The sequence below is a fragment of the Vanellus vanellus genome (assembly GCF_965231255.1).
Source record: "Vanellus vanellus genome assembly, chromosome: 23".
NCBI lineage: Eukaryota > Metazoa > Chordata > Aves > Charadriiformes > Charadriidae > Vanellus > Vanellus vanellus.
The window spans coordinates 5,396,434-5,424,369 of record NC_138928.1 but is presented as its reverse complement, the minus strand read 5'-3'; the positions used below and the strand labels follow the sequence as shown (position 1 = coordinate 5,424,369).

Here is a 27,936-nt window from a genome sequence, read left to right as displayed (position 1 = left end):
CCGCAGCGCGGCCACGATGCCGGATGCGCAGTTCCCCCTGCCGGCACCCGGGCGCAGCACCCACGTGTCCCACGTCCCCAAAACCCCAGGCTGGCATGAGGCACACACGCCAGGGAGGAAATCCTATTTTTGCAGCAGCCACAAGCTCTGTCCCCAAGCAAAGGGATTCTGCAAGGAGAGAACTTCCCCAGAGAATAACCTGGGGGAGCTCAACCTCTTCGGTGGAAAAAAAGAGCAATTTCAAGACATCAGGAGAGGGGCTGCCCCATCCAGAGCACCGGGGTGTTTCTTCGCAGGCACGCGAGCAAGGAAGAGAGACTGGGTGACGCATTAAGTGTCTTTAATCCAAAGGGCTGAAGAGCAGACCGGGAAGATTAGTATAAGCCAACAGACAAAAAAATTAAAAAAAAAAAAAAAGGGATAAAAATCGGATTTTAAAACAAATTAAAATTCCATACAGTGTCTAAAAGATCACTTAAAAACTAAACATTGCCTTAAAAAAATTTTTTTTTCCCCATTCAAACACACTTAACGCAGTGAAACATTGTGACAAATAGCAATAATAATAATAATTCATGGACTAAGGACTTCAGAGAAGCCATCCTGCTCCCGGGAGCGGAGGATCGCTCCCAGGCCCCCGGGAGCCGGCAGCAGGAGCGGTTCCCCCAGCAGAAGCCACACTGGGGTGGGGGGACATCGCGACCCCCAGCCCCGGCCAGGGAGGGGGCAGTGCTGCCGTCCCGGCTCAAGCTACGGTCCCACGCCACCTCCACCCCCTCCCTATGCCACCCGCTTTTCCCCCGGGGACCCCTGGGACAGCATCTCCCCCGGAGCTGGGGGCTGCGGGAGCGGGCGGAGGCGGCAGGGGAGCATCTTTTCCCCACATCCCTGCAGAGTTGGGGGGGATACTGGGGGGCACTGGCCTCCTGCTCGCCCCCCCTGGCCCCCCTCTGCCCACCCCTGAGGTCAGAACTGGATTCCAGGCACAGGTACAGACTGCGGTGGCCACAGCGGGGGGGAGCCACGAGCAGCTCCTCGCCCACGGACACGACACACACCCCACGCACAGACAGACAGACAGCGACACAGACGGCGCTCGTGGGGAGCCCTGCGCGCCGCCGGGGAGAATCAAGGCTTCCCGGTCAGGGAGGGGTTTGGGGGGTGCTTTTTTGGCTACCGTGCTTTAAAAACAGCAGTTTTCCAGGCCAGCGAAGAAGCCCAGCGTCCACAAGGACCCCCCACGCCAGCGCTGCCACGCACAGCAGGACGGGGGAGAAGGCGGCTCTCCTTCCCCCTTCCAACCCGCTCCCGAGCCCGAAGCCCATCTCCAGCCAGCACCCGCGCAGGGAACACGCTGTCTGGGTTTCAGCTCTACAGTAGTTTTTAAAAAATATTTATATTTTATATACCCTAAAAAGGTCACCACAGGAATTTCCATGTCTTTGGAAAGAAGGAAAAAAAAAAAAAAAAAATCAAAACTGTTTCACAAAAGAAAAAAATTCCAATTACTGGCGGCGGTCACCTACAGGACAAAACCCCCGGCTGCAGCGGGTGCACCGGACGGGGGGATCTTACCGCCTGCTCCGGAAAGGTCAGAAACACAGGTGAGTAGCTAAAAATAACTAGTCTGGTATAAATGTCGAATTCCATGCGCTTGATATAACAGTCTGTCTCTTTTTGTCTTTTTTCTTAAAAAATATATATATATAGTTATTGCTTTCTCAAGGGCCGGTGGGCACAGGGCACCCTCAGTGGGGGAGGGTGGTGGGCTCGGTGGGGTTTGCTTTCTTCCGCCTCTTCATCAGCAAAGGGTTCGAGGAATCTTCGATTTTCTTGATCTTGATTTGTTCGTAGTCCACTCGCATGGTGGCCAGCGCGCTCGTCATCTCCTCCTGCGGGCAGGCGGCAGAGGCAGCGCCGTCAGCAAAGCCCTCGCAGGCACAGCCCGCAGCCCCCCGGGGCCCCCAGGGCAGCTCTCCCCTCCGAGCCCCCGTGGGAACAAATTGCAGTCAGGGGCTGAGGGTCCCACCACCAATTTTTCCATCCCCATCCCGAGCGCAGCTCTCCCTGGGAGCCGGCACACTCGCACCGAGCCCGAATCAGCCCGAGAAGGCAGAAGCAGACAGTCCCCAGATGGCACCCGGGGCGCAGAGCGTTTCAGACAGCCACGGAGAGAGGTTTTACCTTCACGTCCTCCCACAGATCCTTCTCCTCTTTCAGCACGCGGCTGGTGTGCAGCGGGGTCTGGGGCACCTGCATGGATTGCTGCCGAGAGAGCAGAGGAGCGTCAGCCGAGAGCCGTGGGCATCCCATCCCGTCCTGTCCCGTCCCCATCCCGTCCCCATCCCGTCCCCATCCCGTCCCGTCCCGTCCCGTCTCCATCCCGACTCCATCCTGACTCCATCCCACTCAGCCCCGCGCTCACCATGATCCAGGGGTGGTTCATGAACTCCGTTATCGTCATGCGCTGGGTCGGATCTGTCTTCAGCAGGTTGCGGATCAGCTGCTTCACTGGAAGTTTTTGTGCAGGGCCGGGCGTTAGCAGGTCCCAGGGTGGCTCTCCCCACGCTCAGCCCAAGCCAGTGGCACCTCCCGTCCCCTCCATGCCACAGACCTCACCCTGGTCAAGCCCTTCAGCAAAAGCCTCGAGCAAAGAGGCGAAGCTGCTGCATCGCTAAGAGGTGGCCCATGACATGCCCAGGCTTCCCCCCGCAGCCTTCGCAGCGCTGCTGGACACGGGGCTGATCCCGAAGGGAGACCTCAGCACGGGGACAAGCTGTCACAGGGACCGCGTTTACCTTCCTCCGACACTTCGGACCATTCAGGATTGGGAAACTCGTACTGGCCCATTCGGATTCGCTTCTTCATGCCGGGCGAGATGGCCAGGCCGTGGTTGGAGTAGAAGGGGGGGTACCCGCACAGCCTGCGCCGGGGGAGGGAGCAGAGAGTCAACGCATCGCCCCGAAAGCCTCCCCAGCAGTGCCGGCGGGGCACGGGGCACCGCCAGGAGCAGGAGCGGTGCAGCTCAGCCCCACCACCCCACAGATGAGCTCGAAAGCTGCGTGTCCCCCCTCTGACCCCGGCAGGACGGAGAAGGACCCGTTGGACTTACAGAATGTACATGATGACGCCAAGGGACCACATGTCACAGGACTTGTCGTACTTCTCAGGGCCCAGCACCTCCGGGGCTGGCAAAGAGAGAAACAAAGTCCTGAGTCAAAGTGGCAGCACCGCACGAGAGGGATCTGACCGTCCCGTGGAGCGGCCGAAGAGCCGCCGGCAGCTGCCTGCAGTCTCGGCACAGGCTCCAGCGTGGCCACGCCGGCAGCGGAGGCAGGAGCGGTGCGTGGCGGTGCCACCTCGCAGCCCCGAGCACAACCCACGGGAGGCTGCAGCACCGGCGTGCAACCCCCCCCCACCGCGCTCAGAGCGGCCCGTCCCGCTCACTCCAGCGAGCGGCAAACTCAGCACCCACCCCCCACCCGAAGCAGCCCCCAGCCCCAAGCACCCCAAACAGGAGCTGCCCACCCCACCGCGCTGTGACGGAGGCTACAGGCTGGATGCAGAGGTGATGGCACCATCCAAACCTCCCGCCTCTGCCCCTGCAAACCCGCAAGCTCAGCGTCCCCCAGCCACTTACCCACGTAGTACGGCGTGTAGCACGGAGTGGCCAAGGAGTTGTGTGTGGTGGTTTCTTTAGCAAAGCCAAAGTCCGTGAGTTTTAGCACAGCATTGGGTCTTTTGGAGGTGTACAAGAGGTTTTCCGGCTGTGAAAACACGAGGAAGAAGTGAGCAGAAGAGCCGGAGCAGCCTCGGCATTGCCATGGGCTGAGCGGGGCTCAGCACCGCCACGCAGGGGTGCAGCACGGTACCTTCACGTCCCGGTGCGCGATGTTGATCGAGTGGAGGTACTGGATGGCTTCCCCAATGCTCTTCATGATCTCTGAAGCCTCTGAAGCAGCAAAAAAACATCGGAGCCTTTATAAGCAAGTCACCAGACCAGGAGCCAAAGAGCACGGCTGAGGCCAAAGGGGTTTCCTCTATCCGAAGCAGGAGTGCCTCCCCCGCCCCATCACCCCCCCCCCCGGGGTCGGGAACCTGCAGCGAACGGGAGAGAAACTCCCAGGAGGAGGGATGGGGGAGGCTCCAGCCGCTGACCCCCATACCCAACTGGACAGTCCCAAGGAGGGGCTCACTCTGGGGCGGGGGGGGGGGGCTGACCCAGCCCCTAGCACCGCTTTGGAGCCCACATCTGCAGGGAAACCAGCTGGGAAAGCTGTCCCCCGCGGGGCGTGGGGGCAATGGGCCCGGGGTGTGGGTTGTGCGGAGGCTTTTCACAGCCACGGGGGCAGAGGGAATGAGATTCACGAGATCTATGAGAACCACAGGACCTGGTCTTTATTTTTTGGAAGGGGGTGTGTGTTTCTGAAGGTCACTGAAGCTCCTGCCTGTGCTGGAGTGGGATGGACAGGGCACGGGGGCGGCTGAGAAAACATCCCCTAACTCTGCTCTCAAATGAGCATGAAAATTAGGGGCATTTGCACCCACATTCCTCATTCCCCAAGAGCAAAACCCTGCTGGGGATTCGAAAGAGCAATTGAGGGAATGAGCTGGACCAGAAGCACTCCTATGGACAGCAAGAAATGGTCCAAAGACGAAACCCCAGCTCCCCACGGCTCCGTACCCCGTTCTGTGAAGGCCTGGTCTCCCCTGTCCTGAATTCGGCTGAAGAGCTCCCCGCCGTCCAGGCTGGAAGAGAAGCAGATGGCGTCAGATGCTGTGGTACCCATCTCACACCAGCGCAAGCGGTACCGAAACTTCTGATGCTCAGCCCGGAGCTGCACGAGCTCAGCAAGAAACAAACCCCTTCTCCATCCAAGCCCTTGGGTCGGTGCTTCTGGGCACGGGGCGTTTCAGAGCATCCTCCTTCCAGAAATGAGCAGGGCAGAGGCTTTGTGCCGGCGGCAGAGATGCCGGGTGCAGGCGGACGTGGTCTCCCCACCAGCCCACAGAAACACATTTACAGTAAAGACAGCAAACGTGGCTCAAATGTGGCGAGAGCGCTCCCGGCACACTTGGCCTCGTTTAGCTCACAAGCCAACCGCCTCGCCGGCACGCTAACCCCGCGCAGAAGTGCTGAGCAAAGATCACAGCACGGGCAAGGTGTCAGCAGTGCTCACGTGGGCTCAGCGATGGGATGGGGGGGACAGAGACTGAACCCCGCTGCAGCAGAGCGAGCTCTCAGGAAGGTGCTGGAGAAGGACCACGGAAACCTTGGCGTGGTTCCCTCCCCAGCCAAAGGCTCCCCTGGGACCCTAAGGAAGAACTTGGCTCCAAGAGAGATGAGGGGGGAGATAGGGGGTAATTCTCCACGAGAACAGGGGTAACAGTGCTTCCTGTCCCTGCCTTATCTAACTGGAGCAGAAACGGCTTCTGGCTTTCCCAGCGCAGACAGCATCTCCTGCCAGCGCCCTTGACATCAGCTGGACATCTGCAATACAGATAGGGCGCAGCTGCCGGGGCTGACCGCCGCACAGAGCACAGGAGGAGACACGCCGCGCTCACGCTGCGAGTCAAACGCTGCCTTGTGACCGGCGTTACACCCAGAGCATCCCTGGGACAGCGGGGAGCTACGGCAGAGACACGCTGCAGGGAGCCGCCGCTGCCCCGGGGACTCGTTTCCATTCAGCTACCGCTTTCTTCCCACACAAGCAGATGCGCCGCACAAACCTTTCCCGTCCCCGGCTGCCCAGCGTCCTGGCGCGGTTCTCAGAAGCCTCTTCCCACACAAGGGCCGCTCGGGCAGCTGCCGTGCTGCCTGCCCCAGCGCCGCTCGCGGCGCTCCTCGCACCCGCTGCCCCCCCAGGCGACCTACCGGCTTGCCAGAGGAGAGGTTTTGGCAAGGAAGCTGCATCAAATCACAGCTGCGGTTGGGATGTGGTTTCAATACTTTCCCCTTCATTCCTCCTCCTCCCCAGGTTATATCAAACATCTACCCGAACCAGAGCCGCTCAACTGCTGCTGCAAGAGCTGCAGCGGCATCACGAGATGCACCGGCTCGGCGTGGCTGCGCGCTGCCCACCGGACCCCACCACAGGCCGCCGGGGTGCCAGGAACCCGCCGACTACCCCAACTTTCAATGGCCAAAGCGAGTTTGGTTATGATCTCTCTGCAGTGAGAACCACAGGCCTGAAGCCTCCCAACAGCCGAGCGAGTTCTCAGAATGACTCAGAGCCAGCGCAGCTCCCACCGTCCCTCCAACGCCAGCGGTGCAGCACCTCTTCCAGGGCTGCCATCCCTACGGCTCGCGGGCTGCCTCCCCCGCCACAACAGCTCCCTGGGGTCCCCAGCAAGCCGGCGGGGGTGCAGGAAGGTGCTCGCCCCTCTTTCGGCATCACCCCGCAGGGCTGCGGGTGCTGCGGTGGGGAGAGCCCACCCGCAGCGGCGCCACCAGGGACTCACCACTCCATGACGATGAGCAGACACTTCCTCCCCTGGTAGAGGTTCTCATAGACGTCCATGATGCGGACGATGTGCGCGCACTGCGATGCCCTCCAGTGCAGCTCCACTTCCCTGCGAGCCTTCGGACAGTCCTGCAGCATCTGCGGGAGAAGTGAGACCCCGTCAGCCCCGAGCGCCCCCGGGGGAGCCGGGCTGCTGGCACAGCACCCACCCAGAGAAGACGCAGGGCGAAGGCCGAGCGTGGGTGCTCTCCGCGAGCGTGGGTGCTCTCCACGGGCGGCACCGAGGCGAGCCCGGGTGCGCTCTGTGCAATGCCTCCATCCCCATCTAGTGGGAAGAGCGCGAAGATGCCCATCCTCATAAACTTCTTGCCTTCCCTTCCAAGGCCGGTAAAAGCTTATCCTGCCTGCCTGCCACCTCCCTGCCCCTCGAGATGCCGCCCCGCTGCCCAGCCACCCCGTGCCACCAGCCAGCAAGACCTCCTACTGCATTTATGAACGAGCTTCTGCACACTGGTACCCACGCCACTGCCCCCCCGGGTGCCACCAAGCACCCTCGTCCCCCCTTCACATCCCGCTGGCAGTGCTGCCCACCCCTCACCTCCCGCACATCAGCCTTCGCACCGTGGGACCCTCCTGCTCTGTGTCCTCAGGCACAGGCTGGGCACAAAAGCACCCTCACCGTGGCCTTCGGAGGCCACCAGCACCCAGGCACGCGTGCCCGGGGAGGGGACAAAGCAAACAGCCAGATGTTCCCTAAATAGCAGCTTTTCTCACAAGCAGCAGCAGCTCTTTAATGAGGCTCTCGCCCTTCCCAGAGACAACTCACAGTTCCCAGGTGCAGGAAGGATTTGCTCGTCTGCCACAGACTATTAATTACCACGTTTGTCAGGATAAACAACCAGCCTTAATTATTATACTCCTAAATATAGAGCAACAAACGTGCCTATCTTGAGCGCAGTTCATTTTCCTTCCTGTCTCCGGCAGCTCTCGGAGCCGGGATCGGCGAAACGCCCCGGCGCAGGTCTGCGCCTCTGTGCGGCAGCGGCACATGGAAACGCGTCCCACCCCAGCGAGCGTCAGCAGGAGAAAGCAGGTTCGGTCATTTTACCAAGACAGACACAGAAATATACTTCTTGCCCCTCTGCCCTCTCCCTGTTGAGCTCCCAGGGCTGCTCGGCGAAGGAGAGCGCCCAGCCGGCAAGCGGCGGAGCATCAACCCCTGGGACACTTCGCTGGCCTGGCGGGACCCGCAACGGTGCCCAGTGCATGGCAAGGGGGGATTTCACAGGAACAAGGGTTAATGCTTGCTGCAGCCCCAAAAGATGCCCACTGCCTGTTTATGAAGGAAACGCTCGCTGACAGCGCTCGCAGAGTAACGGCAATTTGCATTCCTGCCTAAAACAGCGCTTGTCCTTTGCCACAGGGAAAGGGACAAGTAGGATGGGCACTTCGGCCACCCAGCCGGAACACCCTTCCGTGGGGTTCGGTCACACCTCGCCCACCTCCTCGGCTCTCCTGCCATCCCAGGGGAGGAAAACTGTGCCAGCGGGGGGGGGGGGGTGTGGGGTGGCTTCTGGCTTCCTGGGCTGCACCCCCAGCAGTGTGGCCAGCAGGGCGAGGGGGGGGGAAATCTGCCCCTCTGCTGCTCTCTGGGGAGACCCCCTCACAGTGCTGCCTCCGGCTCGGGGGGTCCCAACAGCAGAAGGATGGGGACCTGTTGGAGTGGAACCAGAGGAGGCCCCGGAGATGCTGGGAGGGCTGGAGCCCCTCTGCTGGGAGGACGGGCTGGGAGAGGTGGGGGGGTCAGCCTGGAGAAGAGAAGGCTCCGGGGAGACCTCAGAGCCCCTTCCAGTGCCTAAAGGGGCTCCAGGAGAGCTGGGGAGGGACTTTGTACAAGGGCATGGGGTGATAGGACGAGGGGGAATGGCTTCAAACTGGAAGAGGGGAGATTTAGATTAGAGATTAGGGAGAAATTCTTCCCTGTGCGGGTGGTGAGCCCCCGGCGCAGGGTGCCCCGAGAAGCTGTGGCTGCCCCATCCCTGGGGGTGCTCAAGGCCGGGTTGGACGGGGCTGGGAGCAACCTGGGCTGGGGGGAGGTGGCCCTGCCCAGGGCAGGGGGTGGCACTGGGTGGTCTTCAAGGTCCCTTCCAACCCAAACCATTCTGTGATTCTATGATCAAACCATCCAGAAGCTCAGTGAGGACCAAAATGGCCAAGCCACCCTTTGCACAACACCAGTGAGGGGCGAAAGGAAGACAGGGCAGGAGGTTGGACAGCCCCTCCTTGCTCCTCCACTGCTTAATTACCCTAAAAACCAGATCTGCCGAAGCCAAAGCCATAAGCAAGCGTGGCGCCAGCCGCCCCAGCAGCCGCGCAGGCAGGGAAGGGGCCTGGAGAAAAGCTCGGTTATTTGCAGCTCCGCTGCGAGCAGCCTGGCGTGGGGGGCCAGGAAGCTGAAGAGGGGAAAAAAAAAAACCCAACAATTTGCAATTACGCGCTGGGAAAATTGAACAGCAGGAAGCAGGCAGTTAACATCATTCTGCACAAGACAAACAGGAGAGGTACAGAAATACATATGCAGTTTTTAGAGGTCGCTCAGAGCGCTTTTCAAGGAGCTTAATTGTATTTCTAATGAACTAGGAGGCAGCAGCCCCCATTACCTGTACCAGCACAGCCCTGACGTCTGCTTTTGTGCTCGGGCCCCCGCAAAGAGCTGCCCCAGCGCTCTTGAAACACCCCGGCTGCACTCCAGCCCCACCGCCAGCCGCGGGATGGAGAGCCCACGGAGACGCTGCTCGCCCAACTGGGAGAGGAGCAAATTAAACCTCGTTAAGGGAATGATTTGGTCTATTGAGAAAAGGTTCCCGGTGGCAGGTGACAGCGGCGTGACGGGGAGCTGAAGGCCAGATGCAATGAGGCTGCGTGGGGAAAGCCATTACCGCTGCAGGGGGATGCAGGAGGGACGTGGTGATGCCCAAACCACAGCAGAAGCCCCCCCCCAGGCTGCAGCCACACAGCATCCATCCTGCCCTCGGCACAAAGCACCGCCTCCCCGGGCTGTGCTGAGCACAGCACAGGGGTGGAAAAGCACCATTTGGCCCACAAACTCGCCGCGGCCAGTGGTGAAACCACCGGTGGGTGATGTCCTGGTATGACAGGCGTTGCTCCGATCATGGGAACTCCACATCAAATTTGGGGGGGTGTGGTGACACCGCCCAAGTCCCTAATTTAGCTCCGGTATCCAGGGCAGCCTTCGGCTACAGCAGGATTTCTATTTCTTGGCTTGCAACGAGGAGGCTGGGGCGGGAAAAGCATCTCGTGTGTCCCTGAGGTTCAGCAAGGGTGAGCTGCCCCCATCCCACCCAGCCGAGGGTACCGGCCTGGGGACACTGTCCCCTCCCACCGCCTTCAGCGCACAACCAGAGTTAACCCTTCGCAGAGGGGAGATGGCAGCAGATGGCCAACCCGCTGGAAAACCCCGCAGCTGCTCTCCCTCCAGCTTGTCCGTCTCTGTTATCTCCCGTTCCCCTTCCAAGGGAGGGCTCCTTGCCGATCAAACTCCCCATCATTTTGGATGGGAAGCGCTGCACTCCCTGCCCGGCTCTCGCCAGAGCGGAGGCTCCAGCACCGGGGCGGCAGCCGAGCCCGGGCACCGCGGCGGCAGTAACCAGATCCCCGAGTTACACAAGCGTCCCTGGGACAAGGACAGCGCTGCGGAGGGGACTCAGCCACCCCCTTGGAGCAAAACCACGTTTCAGGCACAGAGGAGTCCATGCGTGTCCCTTTACGGGGGTGCTTTAGATGTTATCTGCACAGCCGGCACAGCGCTCTCAACCTCTTCTCATCCTCAGAGCGTGCCCGTCATGTCCCAATGTCCCTTTGATAGCGCACGGGACAGGGGACAGCCAGGAGAGCTGTGTCACCCCAGAGCTCTGCACCATCGCATCTCCGCTTCCCACCGGGGCACGTGCCCGCAGGAACGGAGGGAGAGCCGGGAAAGGGTCACCCCATCCTCATCGCAATTTGGGAGGAAACGCAGCTTTCAGCCCCATTTCAGCTCTCCTCGCAGCAGCTCGACACCGCCGAGACTGCGGCAGACGGCGCCTGCCGCCACCACCCCCTGCCTCGCTCAGCCCAGCTCCCCCAGCAGCCTTTACACGCTGCCAGAGAAATTAGTTACGTGCAGAGCCAAACACGCTCATTAGCTTCACTAAACCCCTGGAGCCGAGGGCTCCAAAACCGGCCCCATCGGCGCACGGCGCAGCCCCTACGTGCTCGGGACCCCCCCCCCGGCAGCAAAGGCTCCTCCCGGGCTCCTGCAGCAGCTCCGGGTTCTTCACCGCCTTTGAGAGCCAAACCCTGGAAGCGGCTCCTGGAGACAAAGCCGCTCATCGGGGTGTCTGCAGGGGGACGGCACCCACCCGGCAAACCCCGACCCCGGCAAGCTGCCTCCGCCGCACCGAAACGGGGCTGCAAACCCAGCGGGGTCCTGCCACCCCCCCCACCCCATCACCAAAAATGAGCTTCAGCTCAAACGAAGGGGCCGGGGGCTCCATCCCGTTTGCTCGGCAGCACGGCGAGATGAATTTCCCCCCCCCCCCCCCCCCACGGTCTCACGCCACACGTAGGGAAGGCGGGTGGGCGCGGGGAAGAAGGAAGATGCCGGAGAAAACAGGGGGGTGGACCGGAGCCGCTCACGTTCCCTCGCCCACGCGTGTCCTCAGGCACCACTGATTCAGTCTCGCCGCCTCCTCCGGGGAGGATGTGCCATGAATCACGGCGGGTTCGCCCAGGAAGCTCCCTCCTCCGCTGGCACTCCGGGAGGTCCCAAACGCCGCCGTCCCCCGCTGCCCCTCAGCCGCGGGGGCCACCGCAGCCCCAAAGGGTGCTGCCCCTCGGCGAGCCGTGACAACACGCTGCGCTCGCTCGGATTGGCAAGACAGCCCCGTACAAGAGCCTGCAAGGGAAAACTCACGTCCCACGGGCAATTTCCACGAAAACTGAGGATCGGGCACACCCCGGCACGCCGAGCTGTTCGTTTTCCAAGGCTGCCCCTCTTGGCTCTGGCCCCGCGCTCACCTCGGGCGCTCCAGCCGCTCCGGCAGGCAGGGTATTTTTATTTCCACGTGCGTTTCGATCACACCTGATTCACCTCGGCTCCCGGCAGAGCAGCACACGCTGCGTGCCTCGCCTGCGCGGCGACCACCCCTCCGCTGACCCCCTGCAACAGGACCCGCAGGAGCGCGCCCCGTGCCCCGCACCGCTGCAAAGATCTCCCCTCGGGAGCTGTCTGCACCACGGGGGTTAAAATAAGCTCCTCTTAAGTTGCAATAAAAATAAACCTGCAGTAAGGGAAGGCAGGCGGTCACCCTCCCGTGTCATCAGCAGCGGAGCGGAGCGGAGCAGACGTTCCCCCGCCTGCACTGCACTCACGGGCTCCGGGTTCCCCCGCCCGGGCGAGCACAGGGCAAGGAGCATTTTTTCCTAATAAAGCAAGAGGGTTTCTCTTCAAAGCATTTGCCTCTTCTAATTTTTCCCGGCAAACTGGTTGCCAACTGGCGTCAGCTGCTGAAGACGCTCGTGGAGCGGGTGCTGGATGCTCTGCACACGCTGTTCCCACCTCGCAGCGCCGGGAAGGCAAACGCGCATCGCCCCCCGCGCCCACCCGCCGAGGCACCGCGGTGGGGGACCCGGATCAAGCTCATCATCTCCCGCGTATCTTTTTTCTGCCTGTAATGCCAGCACATTTGGGGAGCCCACGAGTAATCGCCCCATGGTCCCAAAGCGGCTCCAGCCTCTGCTGGAGATGGCTCGGAGGGAGCAAGCAGCAGAAGGGCACGGAAGCAGCAAAGCTTCGTTCCACTTTTACTGTTTATCAACTATGGAAGAGAAATAAAATCACGAGTCCCAAAGCCCGTAAGGGCAATTATGTTATCAAACGCAGGGAAATTTGTGGTTTAATCACAATGCAGTAACGGCGAAACGTGCAGCTCGGGAAACCTCCCCCGCATCATCGTGGCTCTTCCACAAACCTTCACATCAACCCCATCCCCACTGCTGACACCCACCACCACCGGCAGCGCCCCGACAGAGGCGATGGGACTTTCCCAAGCTGGGGATCATTTCTCCTCTGCCCATCCACACGGAGCCACAGACAGTCCCTGCCGGAAGAGCTTTAAGCCCCACAGTCCCAGCAAAAGCCCAGGGAAAGCCTGAGAGGAGGAGGAGGAGGAGCAGCACACGGGTCCTGCAGCATCCTGCCCACCGCACGCCCCAGCCTGCCGTGCCGGGGTGACTATTTAGAATCATAGAATTGTTATGGCCGGAGAAGACCTTTAAGACCATCAAGTCCAACCATTATCTAACTCTCCCGGGCCCACTTCTAAACCATGTCCCTGAGCACCATATCTAGACGGCTTTTAAATACATCCAAGGACGGCGATTCAACCGCTTCGCTGGGCAGCCTGTGCCAGGCTTTGATAACCCCTTTCTGTGTAGAAGCTTTTCCTAACGGCCGCTCTCTGACAGAGACGGCTTCATCCGAGCCTCGTGGTTTACCAGGCAGGACAGTACCAGCCATCAGCCACCTGCCCTCTGCAGGGACGGCGGCTGCTGCCATCGGTGCCCGGGCGGACGCAGAGGCTTTGGCCGTTGGGGCAGGACGTGAGCGTGGTCAGGTCCGTGCGTTAGTGCCTTCATCCCCCACCTCCGTGAACAAAAGGTCATCCTCCGCATCCACTTGGCTGAGGGAAGATGGAGAGGTTGGAAAAAAGCGTCCCAGCGAGAAGAGAATTATTCAGATTAGACAGAGCCACAAACGGGGAGCGAGCCTGGAGACGCAATTCAGGCCGAGCAAACGCGAAGTGATGCACACGCTGGAGCCGCTCGGCCGCATTCTCCGAGTCTGCCATTACGGGAGCGCTCAGAGGACGGCCCGCAGCCATCGCGGCGAGCGCAGGGAAAGCTCTCGCACCGCATGCCCGGGACGAGCCACAAGCCAGGCGGGCAGAGGGGCGAGCCGAAAACCCCGCCAGCAGCAGCCAGCACGCTCGGGGAGGGAGATGCCGGCACGGGCGGCCTCGTCCCTGCTCCTGCGGGCGATTTTGCAACGGGGCGGAGGACGGAAACGGGGCGAAGGAAGAGGCGGCTATTGCACTGGGCTTTCACAAGGACACCCCTCGCGCCGGGGCCAAGCTCGCCCGCAAGGGTTGCGCAACGCCTCGCGCGCTGCCACCTCCCCTGCCTGCAGCTCCCACGGGGGTCCATGCCCACCGGGGGATGCTCAGGACCCCCCCCCCCCCCCCACTCCTTCCCCAGGGCATCTGCTGAGCATTTCCCCGCTCTTCCCTATGACAGATGCAGCCGCTATTCAGCCTTTTCAGGCTGCGACAAAAGCCTCTCCCGGCACACAAAGGCGAAGAGCAGAAGAGAGGCTCGGGATTAAATAAGAGCCACCTGCCAGGGGCCCATGTCCCCCCCTCCCGGTACAATCGGGGTGCTGCCCCCCCGTCAGCCCCACTCTGCAGAGCCCATTTCCCAGCAGCAGAAATATTCTCAGCACAGTGATTTCAAGGAGATGAAGGTCCAAAGCGGGTACCTGCTTCACGTACCCGGGAGAGGCACCCTGGATGCTGAGGGGAGGGCCACCGGCACGGTGGGGACATCAGGGACGGGGAGGCGGTGGGTGGGAGGGGGCTGCGAAACTCACAGGAAAAAGTCAAAGCAGGTAAATGGCAACAAGGCGGCAGCACGAAGCGTCTCCGCTGACTCACGGCACCAGCGGCAGGCTGGAGCTGGTGTTCAACCAAGAGAAATAAATAGTTTCAGCTTCACATATCTGGGGAAAAACAAAATTAGGGGCCCATCCAGTCCCAGGTTTTTGTTTTGGGATCATCCTCTTTTCCCCATCCGTCCGTCCAAAGCAGCACTGGGTTTTGGCGACTCCCCGACGTGGGTCTCTGCGGGAGGCACGGGGGCTGGCGCGAGCAGCCCAGATCAGCCCGGGCATTAGCCACGGCGAGCAGGGCGCCCGTGTCCTGCTACGCGGAGGGATGCCCCAGGAGATCCCAGGGAGCAGATCGGGCCGGAGTGATGGACCCACCACCTCGGCCAGGACCTCCAGGACAGTCCCCATGAGTTCAACAGGGGACAAAAGGGGTCACAATGGCCAAGATGCCCCCAACACAGCACACCCCTTCCTACGGGCATCCAAGATGTCACCTCTGAGCGGGGAAGGGGGGCAGCCGCTCCGGGGCGGGGGGACGGATGCTCGGGGACCCCTCTCCGCACACCAAACCGCTGCAGCCCCCCGTGCCTCCACTGCAGCCCCCACCGGGGACACGCTGCAGCCCCCGCCGGGGCCTTTCAGCGGCACAAGACAAAGCGAAAGGAAAACGCGCCGCCAGGGGAGGGGCGGACATCTTCACGTGAGACATGGCGGCGGCCGGCGGATCTGCGCCACGCACGGCCCCTTCACCGCCGCCTCCTCGCCAAGCCTCGGGGCCGGGGTCAGCTCCTCCTCCCAACCCCTCCATCGCCACATTTCCTACCGGAGCCGCCAAGCTCCTGAACGGAAAAGTGCACATATGTGCTTTTATGATAGGAAGTGGTTGATACTCGCAGGGGTGATTAATACAGAAGCAAACACTAACGTAAACCATTAACTCACCGCTGACCTATGTCCTTTGCACTTCCCTCCCGCGGGCACAGCTTGAAAAAAAAAAAAAAAAAAAACACCAAACCAAAATAAACCCCTTATCACCACGCCGGCATGGAGCAGTGCCGCCTCCGCCAGCCCTCTGCACCACTGAGGGCTTTCCCTCGCACATCAGACGGACAGACAGACGGACAGACCGGTGCAGCCTCCGCCACGCAGCCCACTGACAGCACCTGGCAGTTAAAGCATCTTTTCGGGTCCCTCGTTCCATCAGCCTCACGGCAATCCTGGGGACAACTCTGCCTGACCCCACCATCACCTCCGACCCCAGGGAGAGCTTTGGGGGAGATCCCCTGCACTCACGTGCCAAAACTGCTTTTATTTTTAGACATACCCACCCATTCCTCACTTTTAGGCTGGAAGTGATTTAGGGGACAGGCTCAGACCACCCAGACCCACGCCTGCAAGCAGAGGAGCCACGGAGCCCTGCCAAAAGCCCCACAAACACGCACCGCTTCCCAACAGCTCCCGGGCTCACGCTCTGCACAAAAAAAATGAAGTTTTTCGGGGCTCAGCCCATGGGCAGGACCCGCCGTGGGACAGACGGGAGGTTGCCACCCCCTCCCAGCTCAGCGCTGCTGCCTTTCAACACAGAGCATGCAGCAGCGTAAATAAATAAATATTAAAATATAGTTATATTTAAAGAAGAAAAAAAAGCCAAACCCAAGCACAAAGCCGCATCAAGGCCAGCCGCTCTTGAAGCACCGTTCACCCCCGGCGCTGGAAGCGGTATGGCCTTGGGATGCGTTTCCTCCACCAGCGCCAAGCCTGAGGAGGGTTCCATCTACGCGCCCTCGAAGCTCGGTGACGGCAGCACGCGTTGCCTCGTTCCGTCCTTTCCTCAGCTGTTTATTTAATAGAGCTTCACCCTCGTCATGGGCTTTGTCAACACCAGGGCACAGCAAACACCTTCCCGAGATGCGGCCGGGGATGCACAGCCCAGCCGTGGCATCTCGCAGGCGGCAGCTCTGCCTTGGCCGGGCGATTCCCGCAGGGCTGCAGAGAAGAGCATCCCCCTCCTCCCCGGCAGCCGGGACCCCCGGCACGACACCTCGGAGGCACCCGAGCGGTGCCAGTCCAAGGGGTTGGCATCGCACTCCTGCACGGCGAACCCGCACTGGGCACGGTGTCCGAAGCGGTGTGGAGGCTGCCAGAGCCTCGGCGCTGGGACGGCGGCTCTTCCCTGGGCGAGATAAACAGCTCCCGCGCTGGGTGGCCGCCGCTTTTGTTGACGGCGGGGTTTGTTTTGTGCAGGGGAAGGCCAGGACAGGAGCCACACGGGGATTTCGTAACACGCCTTTGTCTGCCGGGGCGCTCGGCGAGGCAGGGGCCCCGCGGCCACCAACCGCCCTCCTCCCGGCACTGCCGCCTCCACCTCTCACACGGCACAACAGATATAAAACCTCCAGCGCCGTCAGCTCCAGCGCAGCCGGGATGCACCAGCCCTCCTGCGGGGATGCTCGGGGCAGACACACGCGGGGCAGGGAGAAGGGCTGCTGCGGCTGACCCACAGCAAGGTGGGCAATGAGGAGGGATGCTAACGAAGGGGCAGAGGGGAAGGGCGGGATTGCACCCCACGGGGTGATTAAAAGCGCTGTTCAGCGGTACGCCATCGCCCACCACCCTCTCTCTCCTCCACCCTCTCCCCCCCAGGCAGAGCTGCTCACCGAGAGCCAGGGCTGCTCCTGGCTCCCCCTCGCTGCAGCCGCCCTGCTGTCCCCGCACCGCAGGCTGCTCTCCTCCTCCTCATCCTCATCCTCCTCCTCCCATCCCACGGCTGTCGCGCATCCCCAGGACCTGCAGAAGAGCTGTCGGGACCACCCCTTTGCAATGAAGCCCCCTGCACTGAGAGCCAAGCAACACTCCAGACCCAACACGACCCACGGTCATGCGCATCCACTCTACCCGCCACAGCAATTAGTATTTTAGGGGAAATCCTGGATCCTGAAGCAACGCAATGAAAGGCCGAGAGCCTCCTGCCGCCCCGCAAGCCCACGGGGAGATCTTCCCCCACCGGCCCCTCTTCCCTCCGCAGCAGCCATCCTTAAACCCTCTCAGCCGGGAGGAAAACAGAGTTACGTTTCTATTTTAAAAAACGCCCTCCTGTGCATCCTGCTGGCACCTCATTCAAGCTCACAGGACACGGTGGCTATTAACAGCTCCCTCCAGGCTTTTGGCAGCCCCGAGAGCCTCCGCGGCACCTGTTGGCAGCCGCCGCAGAGCCCGGGAGGTTTGGTGGAGCGCAGACCACCAGTGTCCCCGTCAGCCCCGGAAACTCAAAATACCTCAGCCCACAAAGCGTACAAAACCCAGCACGAAGCGCCTGGGCGCACACACCTCCACAAACACCGTCAGAGGAGAAACCTTCCCCCCACCCCGCGCATTCCCGAGAGGGAAACGCCGGTCTCTAGAGGATGCTCCCGCAGAGAGGACCTGCCCAAGAGACAGCGGCACAGCAAGGGGGCGACGGCACAGGCTCTACGCGCTGGCGTCTTCTCAATACACGGCAAACACACACGCACTCTGGGAAAGACTCACTGATCTTCTCGGGGATGCCCAGTGCCCCACTGCTAGACAGTGTTCACCAGCAGGATCCTTGATTTCTTACCAAATCGGACAGACAGCAAGCGCTTTGGACCCATTTTGCCTGTTGGGCTAGAATGGAAAGGGGATAAAAGCGGGGACATTTAAACAAACTAACAGAAAAACCTTACTCCCGCAGCTACTGCTGCTTCCCCGGCAGGCCAGGCTGTTCCTCTCGGCCATTCCCATCCCAGCCTTTAAAAAGAAACCTCACCCAACAGAGCCCCACAGACACCAGCTCAGCGCTGACCGGGGAGCGGGGGCAGGCACGGGGCGGGCAGGGGAAGCTGCTCCCTCCGGGCTGGCTGGGGGCTCCCAGGTCCCGCTTTGTAGGAATTTAAGCTTTTTCAATCCCACTTATTCAGGAGAAGGGCTCAGGGCCGGGGGCAGCCGAGGGGCAGACAGGCCAGCCTTTGTGCGGCTCGGTCGCCCGGCGGCCCCCACGTTCCCCCTGCAGCACGCCGGCAAGCGGCAGCGCCGGCATTGCCACCACCCCGCGGAGCCTGGAGCAACGCCTGGAGACCGCAGAGCCTCCCTTTCCTAAGCCAGAGAGAGAGAAATTAAGCCGACGACCCGTACGAACATCACCCCCCTGCGTTACCCCCATCTCTCCCCGCAATGAAGTTCAAGGCTCTTTCCACGGCCGCTGGGAGGGTTTGGAGTCGAGGTGGGTACAACCTCCGGACGTCCATCGCTGGTTGGGAGTTAAGTCACTAAAACCCTCGAGGCATCACCACCACGTCCCAGCCGAACCCTCCTTCCAGTGAGGTTTGCCTGGTTGTTTCAGTCTTTGGGGAGAAAGAAACGGGAAAGGGGCGTTTCGGTAAAAGCCAGAGGTGCCTGACCTGCCAAGCCCAGGCTGCCCTTACTGCCAGGGCCCGGCAAAACGGAGCTCACCGGCTACGCCGAGAGCAGCCGGAAAACCCTCCTCGCTGTCGTTAGCGGGACCCCGCGGGGGCAGAGCCCTCCCTGCCCTGCAGTTCCTCGAGGTGAAGCCCAGAAGTGGGAATACCGGCCAAAAGCACCGCACACTGAGGCACGCGGAGAACTTCACCGTCTTCCATGAACTCCTCCAGACTGCGGCGGAGGGTGAGAGCCACAGACCCGCTCCAAAGCTCCCGGGAAGCAGCTCCAGCTTCCATCCCTCCCGCCCCGCGGCCGCCCGGGAGGCGCCGGAGCTCAGCAGTGTGCAACGACCGCATTTTAATCCGTTCATAAACTCCCTGGCACCTTACTCTCCCAGGCTTCCTCAGCGCAGCATTTGCATCCCTAACGACAGGCACCCGAGGCCGGGCCCCTCGTCTCCTCCAGCAGCGCGGAGACGGGGAACAGCAGCATCCGGACAACTCCAACCCTCCCCCAGGACCTGGAGCGCTTCCCTGCTGAATCCCACCACCCGCGGAGCATCTCCCGTCCTGGCGGGGACCTGCTCTTTATCGGTGCCTCTTCCTCACAACACAAGAGACTGGGAGACTCTTCCCCAAAGGGGAATGAGCAGGGCGGGAGGGGAGACATCGGCAGTCCCGCTTCCACATAACAGCGCGGACCCTCACACTGGGAACGGGGTCATTCCTTGCAGGAAAAAGCACTGAGGTCAAAAGCAAAGGCCTCGGCAAACCTCTGCTGAGCTCCTGGGCCACCAAGGGGGAAGATGTCCTCACCGGGAGCCCGGGCAGGTGCTGGCCGAGGGCTGCATCACCCCCAGGCTCCCCAAAACGGCCGTGCCCCTGAGCCGGCGCTGCTCTGCCCGTGGCATGGGAGGTACCCACCTGAAAACACCGGATTGGCAGCTCCGGTGACTTCCAGGAGATAAGCCGGGTTTAGGCTTCCTGGCAAGCCCGCCCTGCCCCGCACCGCGGCAGAGCCACTGATGCAAGAGCCGCCCGGGTTTTCTTCGCAATGTGGCCACCGCGATGGGCAGCGAGGTTGTGAAATGGCTGAAGAGGAAGAGAGAGTCACTCCAGAGCCCGGAGGGGACCCGGCTGGTGCGAGGAGGCTCTTACAGGCGACGAAGGCTCTCACAGCCCAGTAGGAGCTGCAGGAGCCAACACTGCGGGAAACTGGTCGCCGGCACCCGCAGCGGTGCTGCCCAGAAGCAGGCACAGCCCCTGCCTTTTTGCTAAAACAAGCGGAAATATAATACGTTAAAATTGTTCTCAAACACTGAGCTGGTAGATGCAGTAGGGCCGTCGTCGCTACTGAAAATAAAAACATACCCCTGTTACCAGACCAGCTCCCCCTCCGCTTTTTATTTTATCTGTTCATTTTTTCTAAAGTAGGCTGGGGATAACGTGCATGATTTCGGGTTGGTTTGGATCTGATTGCATCTGCCTCCCCCCCAGCCCAGCCGAGATGCCCAAGACGCCATCCCCGCTTCGGAGTGGCCCCGCTTGCACCCAGCTCCCACCCGCACCGCCGGGCGCGAGGAGGGGATGAGCTGCGGCTACTGGAATTGCAGACTGAGGGGACGCGCTGCCAAATTTCCACAGCGGCCCCAGCTTGTGTTCCAGCCGCGTTTCCCTGAAAACACACATTTGGCAGGAGGTCCAAGGAGCCTTTCAAGAGGCTGCCCCAGCTCGGTGCCGTGTACCAGGGCCGGAGGCCGCCGGGAGGACAGCGGATGGGGAGAGCGGCTGCTCCATTTCCGAACGCGCGGCAGAAGATGCTCCCGGCCGTGTCTGCCCTGTGGAAACCCAGGAAGTGCCGTACCCCTCTGGGACAGGGACAGCACAGAGTCCTGACCTGCTGTTACACAGATTTAGCCAGTTTCAGCACAAGACGCGTACAGCAACGATGACCCCGAGCCCAATTTAGCCCCTCTCTGGGGCCAGCAGAGGTGGAGAGGTTGAATTCAAGAGGAGCGCCCAGGGGAGCTGACTGCAGCCAGGGGCGCCCAAAGCGAGGCAGCAAAGTTAATTATGATGACGAAGGAAACGAGCCCATCCCTCCGCTGATCCCAAATCTATAGCCCAAACCGGGTAAGGGTGTCTAACGAGAGCGGAGCTGCAAAGCCCCAGCCTGGCTGGGCGCCCCAGGAACATTCAGATCTGGGTTTGCATTTTGAACTTTATCTCTAGTTTAGGCTACAGCTCGCTGGACGGCCAGGCACAGAATCACATGCAGCCCTGACGCCAACGGCTTAAATAATCTTATTACATATGACGGCAAACGCTGTGCCAGCTGCAGACCGCTCGAGCCAATGCGCTCACCTGCCCTCTCCGCTGGGAGAATGTACTTTGTCACAACAAAGCAGCGTACCGACGTAACACCCGAATTCATGGGAAGATGCTGTCATCCTCCCCGGCAGCATCAGACCAAAGATGGAGCCACAGCGGAGCTCCGTGCGCTCCCCGCAGCACTCAGAGAGGAGCCACACCAGTACCCCATCCTGCTTCCCCCTCCTGATGGCAGGTACCATCCCAACACCTTCCAAACGGCGTTTTTGTGGCTCACAGCATCTCCAGCAAAACCTGTGTTTCAGGTCCTCTCAGGTCAGGGGGATCTACCAGCACTCACGGCTGTTAGTCCCTTCCCGAGGCCACGAAGGAAACAGCGAGTTAATGCAGCCATTAGACCTGCCGGTTGCCATAATCCCTACCTCAAATTGGTAAGATCTTAAAAGGCTGAAATCTTTGAAATGACTCAGCCACGAGGTATAAAGAAACAACAGCTTAAAAGGCTGTTAAAGCTCTCTGCATTCAGACTCGCTCTTGCGTGCCCTGCTCTAACCCCCCCACGCTGCTCCCCGTCCCCGTCCCCATCCCCGTCCTCCTCCCTGGGGGAACCGGCCATGGAGAGCCTTCTCCAAAACGAGCCTCCAGGCACCGCTCACGCACACAGTCCTCGTGCCAGCCAGAGCTGAAAGGGAAATATATTTTAGCATCCTGCGGCTGAGAAAGACGAGGGGCATCCGCAGAGGGGACAGGGACCACTTTCAGTAGGATACGGGTCTCAGGGGCTTTTCAAATCCAACACCAATGTCACCACCAGAGATGACCACGACGCCCAACAGCTGTGGACCATGCTGAAACGCCGACCCAACACGACTCCCCGGGCTCAAAACAGGTTTCTCGGGGCGCCGCCAGGTAAAGCCGTGTCCCCGTGCCAGCCTCCGGAGCTGGCGGAGGGATGGCGCTGGTCCTCACCGATCCACCCTCCCTCCTCCAACCCCAGCCTGCAACCTCAGCTGGGTCTTCAGGACCCGCTCCGGCTTACTAAAGACCCTCTCCCAGTTCCTGCCTCACCTCTGCTGCCCGCGCCCCTGCCCACAATGGGGAGAGGAGCTGTACGGCACGGGGCAGGCGTGGGGCTGCCGGGCAAAAGCGGGGTGTCCCGTCCCCCCCTCCCCGAGAGCTGGCCCGTACCGGGCCGCGACAACCGCCCTCGCCCGCCGCAGACGGCCCCGGCGCGGCGGAGGGGAGGCAGCGCGTTATTCTTGGAAACCAGGAGGTGAGGTCATGCTGCCTGAATGCTGCAACTTGAGGCCAGTTGTGCTTGGAGAGGAGCCTGACTTCTGCAGCGGGCAGCCCAGCCGGGGCCGCCTGCAGGTCGGGAAGCCGGTGACGTTCCCAGTTAGCGGGGGGGAAAGGGTCTCTTCACGAAGGAGGGCTCTTTCCACCCAGGCTCTCGGCAGAGAGCGCGGATCCCAGCAAAGGGATGGGTTTTAAAATAGCATCAGCTACTGCCTCTGCGGCAAAGCCCTCGGACCACCCCGGTGTGGGGCACATGAGCCCACCTGAGAGGCTGAGGAGACACCAAACCCGGAGCCACGCTGCTCCCCATGCTGCAGGGACCACAAAACGGCCGCTTCCGACCCAGCCACTCCTCTGGATGCCTCCCACATACCCGCACCGCCCTGCGAACCCCACATCACTCATCAGGAGTTTATCCATCCCATCGGATCGCAGAGCACATCCTGGAGGTCTCTGGGAAAAGAGAAATCTCCAACTCGCTCTTTCAGGCTCCCTAGGCAGGAACGTCCCGGGAGTTTTCATCACCTGTGCCTACCCACTGTCCAGCAAACGCGCTAGCAGACCCGGCTCTCAGTCTGCACAGCTTCAAATTATTATTTATACACTGCCTTAAATGCTTTAGAATAGGCAGCATGTGTCTGACAAAGCTCAGCGCCCGCTCTCCCGCTCGCCACCCGGAGGCAGCGCCAGCACCTCCGCAGACAGGCTCTGGCTTTCCCAACGTGGGTGCTGGCAGATGGCAGAAACCTCGCTGAAGGCCAGCAGGAGCTCAGTGGGAGCGATAAATTAATCATTTTACCTGGCTGTATTTGGCTATTAAATCACACCCACAGGGGCAGGACGGCTGCCCACGAAGGACTCATCCCGGAGCAAGCAGCTCGGCTCCTAAGCCCCGTGCCGCTTCTGCCGGGCTGCGAGGCCTTCAGTAAATCACTGCACCTCAGTTCCCCACCTCTGAAAACGTGGGAAACACCGATGTTGTTTTGCAAAACCTATGGCCGATGGCATTAGATTGTTATTAAGAGGAAGAACCCCGCCACTTCCTGAGCATGTGTCAAAGCAAAAACCGAGCCCCCGCTCCCAGGCCGTTATCAGTCCATCTCAGTCGTAGGTTTGACTGCTCAGAACATGTCATGTATTTAGAAGAGATTAAGGCAAATCCTAAACTGTTTAAACAAACTCAAACCCCAAGTCAGTAGACTCCTTTGGTCAATGAGATAATAAACCACTGCCTTGGAAAAGTCCCAGTGATGTCACTACACTTTCCACAGCTTTTCAACCATGGCTTGCACAGAAGGCCACAGCGAAGACATTTCTGGTTATATAAAATACATGGTAGAGTTTGTAAAAAAAAATAATAATAATAATAAAAAAAAAATTTTAAATCCCCCCGACTGAGAGAGGAGCAGAAGTCCAGCGGACACACAGCGAGTTGTTTCCCATGAGCCCAACATCTTCGTCTACTCCATCACTTAGGCGTTACTTTTCCAGTTGGATTTTCTGGGGAACAAAGCATTTCATCTCACACGAAGCTGCAGGAAGCCACAGGAAACAGGACGCTTTCCTCCTCTGAAGGTGTCTGTAAAGAACCCTAGCCGTGACGGCAGGGAGAGCACGAGGCCACCAGCTCCACCCAGGCTCATCCAGAGCCCCTCGGTTATCAGCTAGGAGACGCCCGCCCCATTTCCATGACAGGCATCTTACAGGAATAATAAACCACAAGAGTACTGGGCTCCCTCCTCCTGCTCCATCAGAGGAACCATCACTCACAGATTATCTGGTGAGGCTGAGGGCGAGACAGAAAGTATTTCGCAAACGCGCCCCGAAGCACCAAGGATGCTGCAGAAACAGGGCTGCCAGAGAGGGGGCAAGTTTGCAAGGAGTCTCCACGGCCCCGCGAAGCTCTTCCAGCTCTTCCCAGCTCACCAATCCAGGTGAGGATTTCCCGCTTTGAAGCCGGGCTTAGGAGTGAGGTTCGTTAATTTGTTTTAAAGGAAACCTGCTCCACGAAGAGCTCCATCAAGCAGCGCGTACAACACAGAACAACTCACCACCCGCTATTACCGGCCCCCGCTCTCCCGTCTGGCTTACCTAAGATTTCCTTGCCAAATTAAGAGAGCCAGCCATCAACCCAGTATCTTGCCTAAAGATTAGTCTTAAAAGTGGAGTTTGCGGTAGGCGAGACAGACCTCGCTCCCAGCCCCACCGTCGCAGCCTGCGTCACTAATGCCAACAGCCTGACCACAACCAACAACGCCAAGTCAGGTCAGCGGTGACCTACATACGGCAGGCTTTACAGAAATTACAAGCCTAATTTCGCCTCATAGTAAATCACACCAAGGTACAAGGAAGAAAGGGGTAAGAAGCCACCTAGACCTCGCATTTCAGTTCCATTCATCACCTCTCCGCGGACTTTATGTTCCCACCCTGCGGTAAATCACCGCGCATCAAACAGGGTCAAGTCACGGGTGACTGGGACCGCTGGTGGCCTGCTTCCCACCAGACCGCTCAGGGATGTCACACTTCAGGTATTGCTCAGTACGAAAAAATAAAATAAGATGAGGGGTGGGGAACTAGCAAAATAAAGATTAACAACCTATAAGACAAGCAAAGGAGTATCCCCTGTTTTCACCTAGGTACTACGCGGCAAATAAAAGTGCCATCCATTAACTCGCACCAGCACCATTTTATTTAATGATGCGTCTCTGCCATGGACTGTTGCACTGGAAGGAGGAGGAAATTGGTTGTAACATTTTCACTGCTGCCGGAATGGTGTCCCCACGCTCACACACTCCCCGAGCACTGAAAAGTTCTCTTAGGCAAAGTGACTCTCGGCAAAACCCTAACCTAAACGCATCTCTCGGTTTGGGAGAAAGAGGTTTAACAACATAAGAGATGCTCACGATCCAAAAAGAAGCACAGTGTAACCAGAAGACACCATTAATATGAGGGAGAGAAACAACCGCTTCCCTCCGGCGGAGGATTGCATTATTATCCAAGATTTTGGAATAGCAAATGTAAAGAGCAATGTTCCGAATGGAAAGGTTTGCTGCACAACCAAAGCAGGCAGCACAGAGGGATTTCAGCTGTGGCTTCTGGCCGTGGGCCATCGGGATTCTTTTAAGCATCATCTGAAACACGACAACCCGATGCAATCACTTGTGTGGATCCTGCTTTAGGTCATCTTTCCACACTGATGCAGCCCATGAGTAATTCGGATCCAAACACCTCTCCGCAGGTCTCTAACAGATGTTACCCCGGCTGCGTACCAGGGGAGGGGATGAAGTCAGCGCGCGTCACGTCTAGGGCAGTCACCCCCGATGTGTTTGGCCTCGGCGGTTCAGTCCAAACCTAACACCCAAATAACCCAAGCCCGTAGCTCACACTCACACCGGCTCGTCCGAGAGCCCAAACTCACAGCGTAGCAGTTTTTAGGGGCTGGAAGGAATCACTTACAGTAGCAGCTGTGCCGCTCTTTGGAAAGCCCGAGAGGCGTCCAACCGCTCAGCTGAACGCGTCTCTCACGGCGGGGACGTGTCAAGAGGCCGGGGCAGGGGACAGGGAAGACGACCGACGCTTTTCCAAAACAGATTCAGCGCCGCATATACCTCACCCTCCAAGAGCCGCGCAGAGGCTCTGCGCCACCCTCCTACATCGCACCGCCGAGTCCCGCGCTCCAAGAGGCTTTTCAAGACGGCCGCAGAACCCACACGACTCGCGGCCGTAAATCCTGACCCTGCACCGCGCTCTGGTAGGGGCAGCGGAACAGCTCCAGCCCCAGGTCCCAACCGTCCTCCCGCGCCGGGGCAGAGAGGAACCGCGGCCCGGGGTCTCCTCTGCCATCCTTCCCCTTTCCGGGCCGCGAAAGGGAAGCGCTGGAATCTGCGCTGTAAACGCTCGAGTCAAGTGCAGAAGCGCGGAGGAGCCCGTCTGTCAAAACAGAAGAGGATTTCGCTAATTTCCAACCAAACGAGATGACAATACATATCATCTCGGAGCACAACATAGGGCTGCTCGGGAGAAACGCCCGTGTTTCGGAACGAAAAAGTCAAACTTCTACTGTTCAAATGATCGCCCCCCCCCCTCCCCTCCTTAACCATCCCCTGCTGACCCCACCACCCCTGTGGCACGACTTGTGTCCCCAACACCACTTGTTCATTCATTCATTCAGGTTCGGAATCTCGGATACGAACAGAAGAGCAGCTTTGGAAACAAGAGAGGTGGGGGTTACGGGTTTAGGTGGGGTTTTTTTAGCCTTCACAGTTCTCAGGGTAACGCCGAGGGTTTGAACAGCTCATGTGTGGGCGCAAATTGCACCGATGCTCGAGAACACGGCGCTCCCGCCGAGCAGACTGCCTGTACCCGCGTCACGCCTGGCGCGTCGTGAATCCATTCAAACTTCCCCAGGTCCCTCCGGCAGGGAGACACGCTCCCCCCGTCGCTCAGAAACCTCACCTGAAAACAAGGAAACCATCGCATCACCTGGCGTGGGCTAAAATACACCTTTGAAGCCACTATTTTTCTACGCATCTTTCAAACAGAAGTTACAGACAAGGGGTAAATGTAGTAACACTGAAATATACCCCGTCTGAAGTGAGGGACAACAGCCACTCGGTGTGACACCCCGTTTCGTACAGCCGGGGCCGGGAGAGCCATGCTATTGAGCCGGGACCCCCAGGCGGCCGTCCGCATTTAGGGGCAGTGTATTTATGGGAAACCCCACAGCTGGAGATGTGAACCCCACGGCTGGAGATGCGAACCCCACGGCTGGAGATGCGAACCCCACGGGGTGACACGGGCCAGGCTGAGGGCTCCTCTCTGCTCCAGGCCCCCCCCACCCCCCCCCAGGGTGGGCTACCGAGATATCATTTCACTTCGTTTCCCATTAGAAAGGCAGAAAGCCACGTCTCCGCGTTCTTAATGGGGGGGAAAAAAATAAATTCAAGCATGGCGGGGCGGCCGGGCAGCAACCAGCTCCATTGTCCCCGCACGCCCCGCTCCCGGTTACCGCTGTCGCTGCCCGTTTTCCCCTTCCCGGTGCCCCCCCCGGGGACCCCCCACCTCCGCCCCCCCCGCCCCGCAGCAGACATCTTCCATCACTGTCAGGCAGCGCCGGCGCTGCCCGTTCCTCCGGCCCCTTCCGCGGCGGGGCGGGGGCAGCCCGGAGCCGCCCTCCGTTCCCCGTCCGTCCGTCCGTCCGTCCCCCCGCCCGCCCCGGGCAGCCCCGTCGGGGGGAGCCGCCACTACCCCCCACCTCCCCCCCCCCCAAACTTCGCACCTTGAGAGCGAACTTCTCCCCGCTCTTCTTACTGAAGATCTCCAAAACTTTCCCGTTGATGCCCAGCCCCAGCACTTGCGTGGTGACCTTGTAGTCGTCCGTGATGGCATTCTTCCGGATCTGCAGGCCGCCCTTCACCGGGAACGGCGGCGGCCCGTGGGGGGGGGCGGCGGGCGGCGGGGGCGGCGGCGGCGGCTGAGGCGGCGGCGGGTTGGGGAAGGCGGCGGGCGGCGGCGCCCCGGAGAGCATGGCGGGCGGACGGGCCGCGCCGGGCCGGGCGGGCGGGCGGGCTGCGGGACTCGGCGGCCGGCGGAGCCCGGCGGGAGCGGGATGGGGCGGGGGTAAAGCAGCAGCAGCAGCGCCGCCGCCGCCGCCACCGCCCCCCGCCGGTGCGCCCCGGCCCCGGGAAGAGCGATGGCTCCG

General features: G+C 60.4%; 1 protein-coding gene across 1 annotated transcript; it reads right to left on the bottom strand.

The window, feature by feature from the left end:
- Positions 1–323: 323 nt before the first annotated feature.
- MAPKAPK2 (MAPK activated protein kinase 2) lies at positions 324–27,762 on the bottom strand (the record flags this gene model as incomplete). Its single annotated transcript, XM_082494671.1, has 10 exons — positions 324–1,892; positions 2,185–2,265; positions 2,426–2,511; positions 2,799–2,923; positions 3,113–3,188; positions 3,641–3,767; positions 3,873–3,952; positions 4,685–4,749; positions 6,463–6,602; positions 27,514–27,762. 10 exons carry the CDS (start codon positions 27,760–27,762, stop codon positions 1,749–1,751), a joined length of 1,173 nt encoding a protein of 390 aa, XP_082350797.1. The 3' UTR covers positions 324–1,748.
- Between the last annotated feature and the right edge of the window lie 174 nt (positions 27,763–27,936).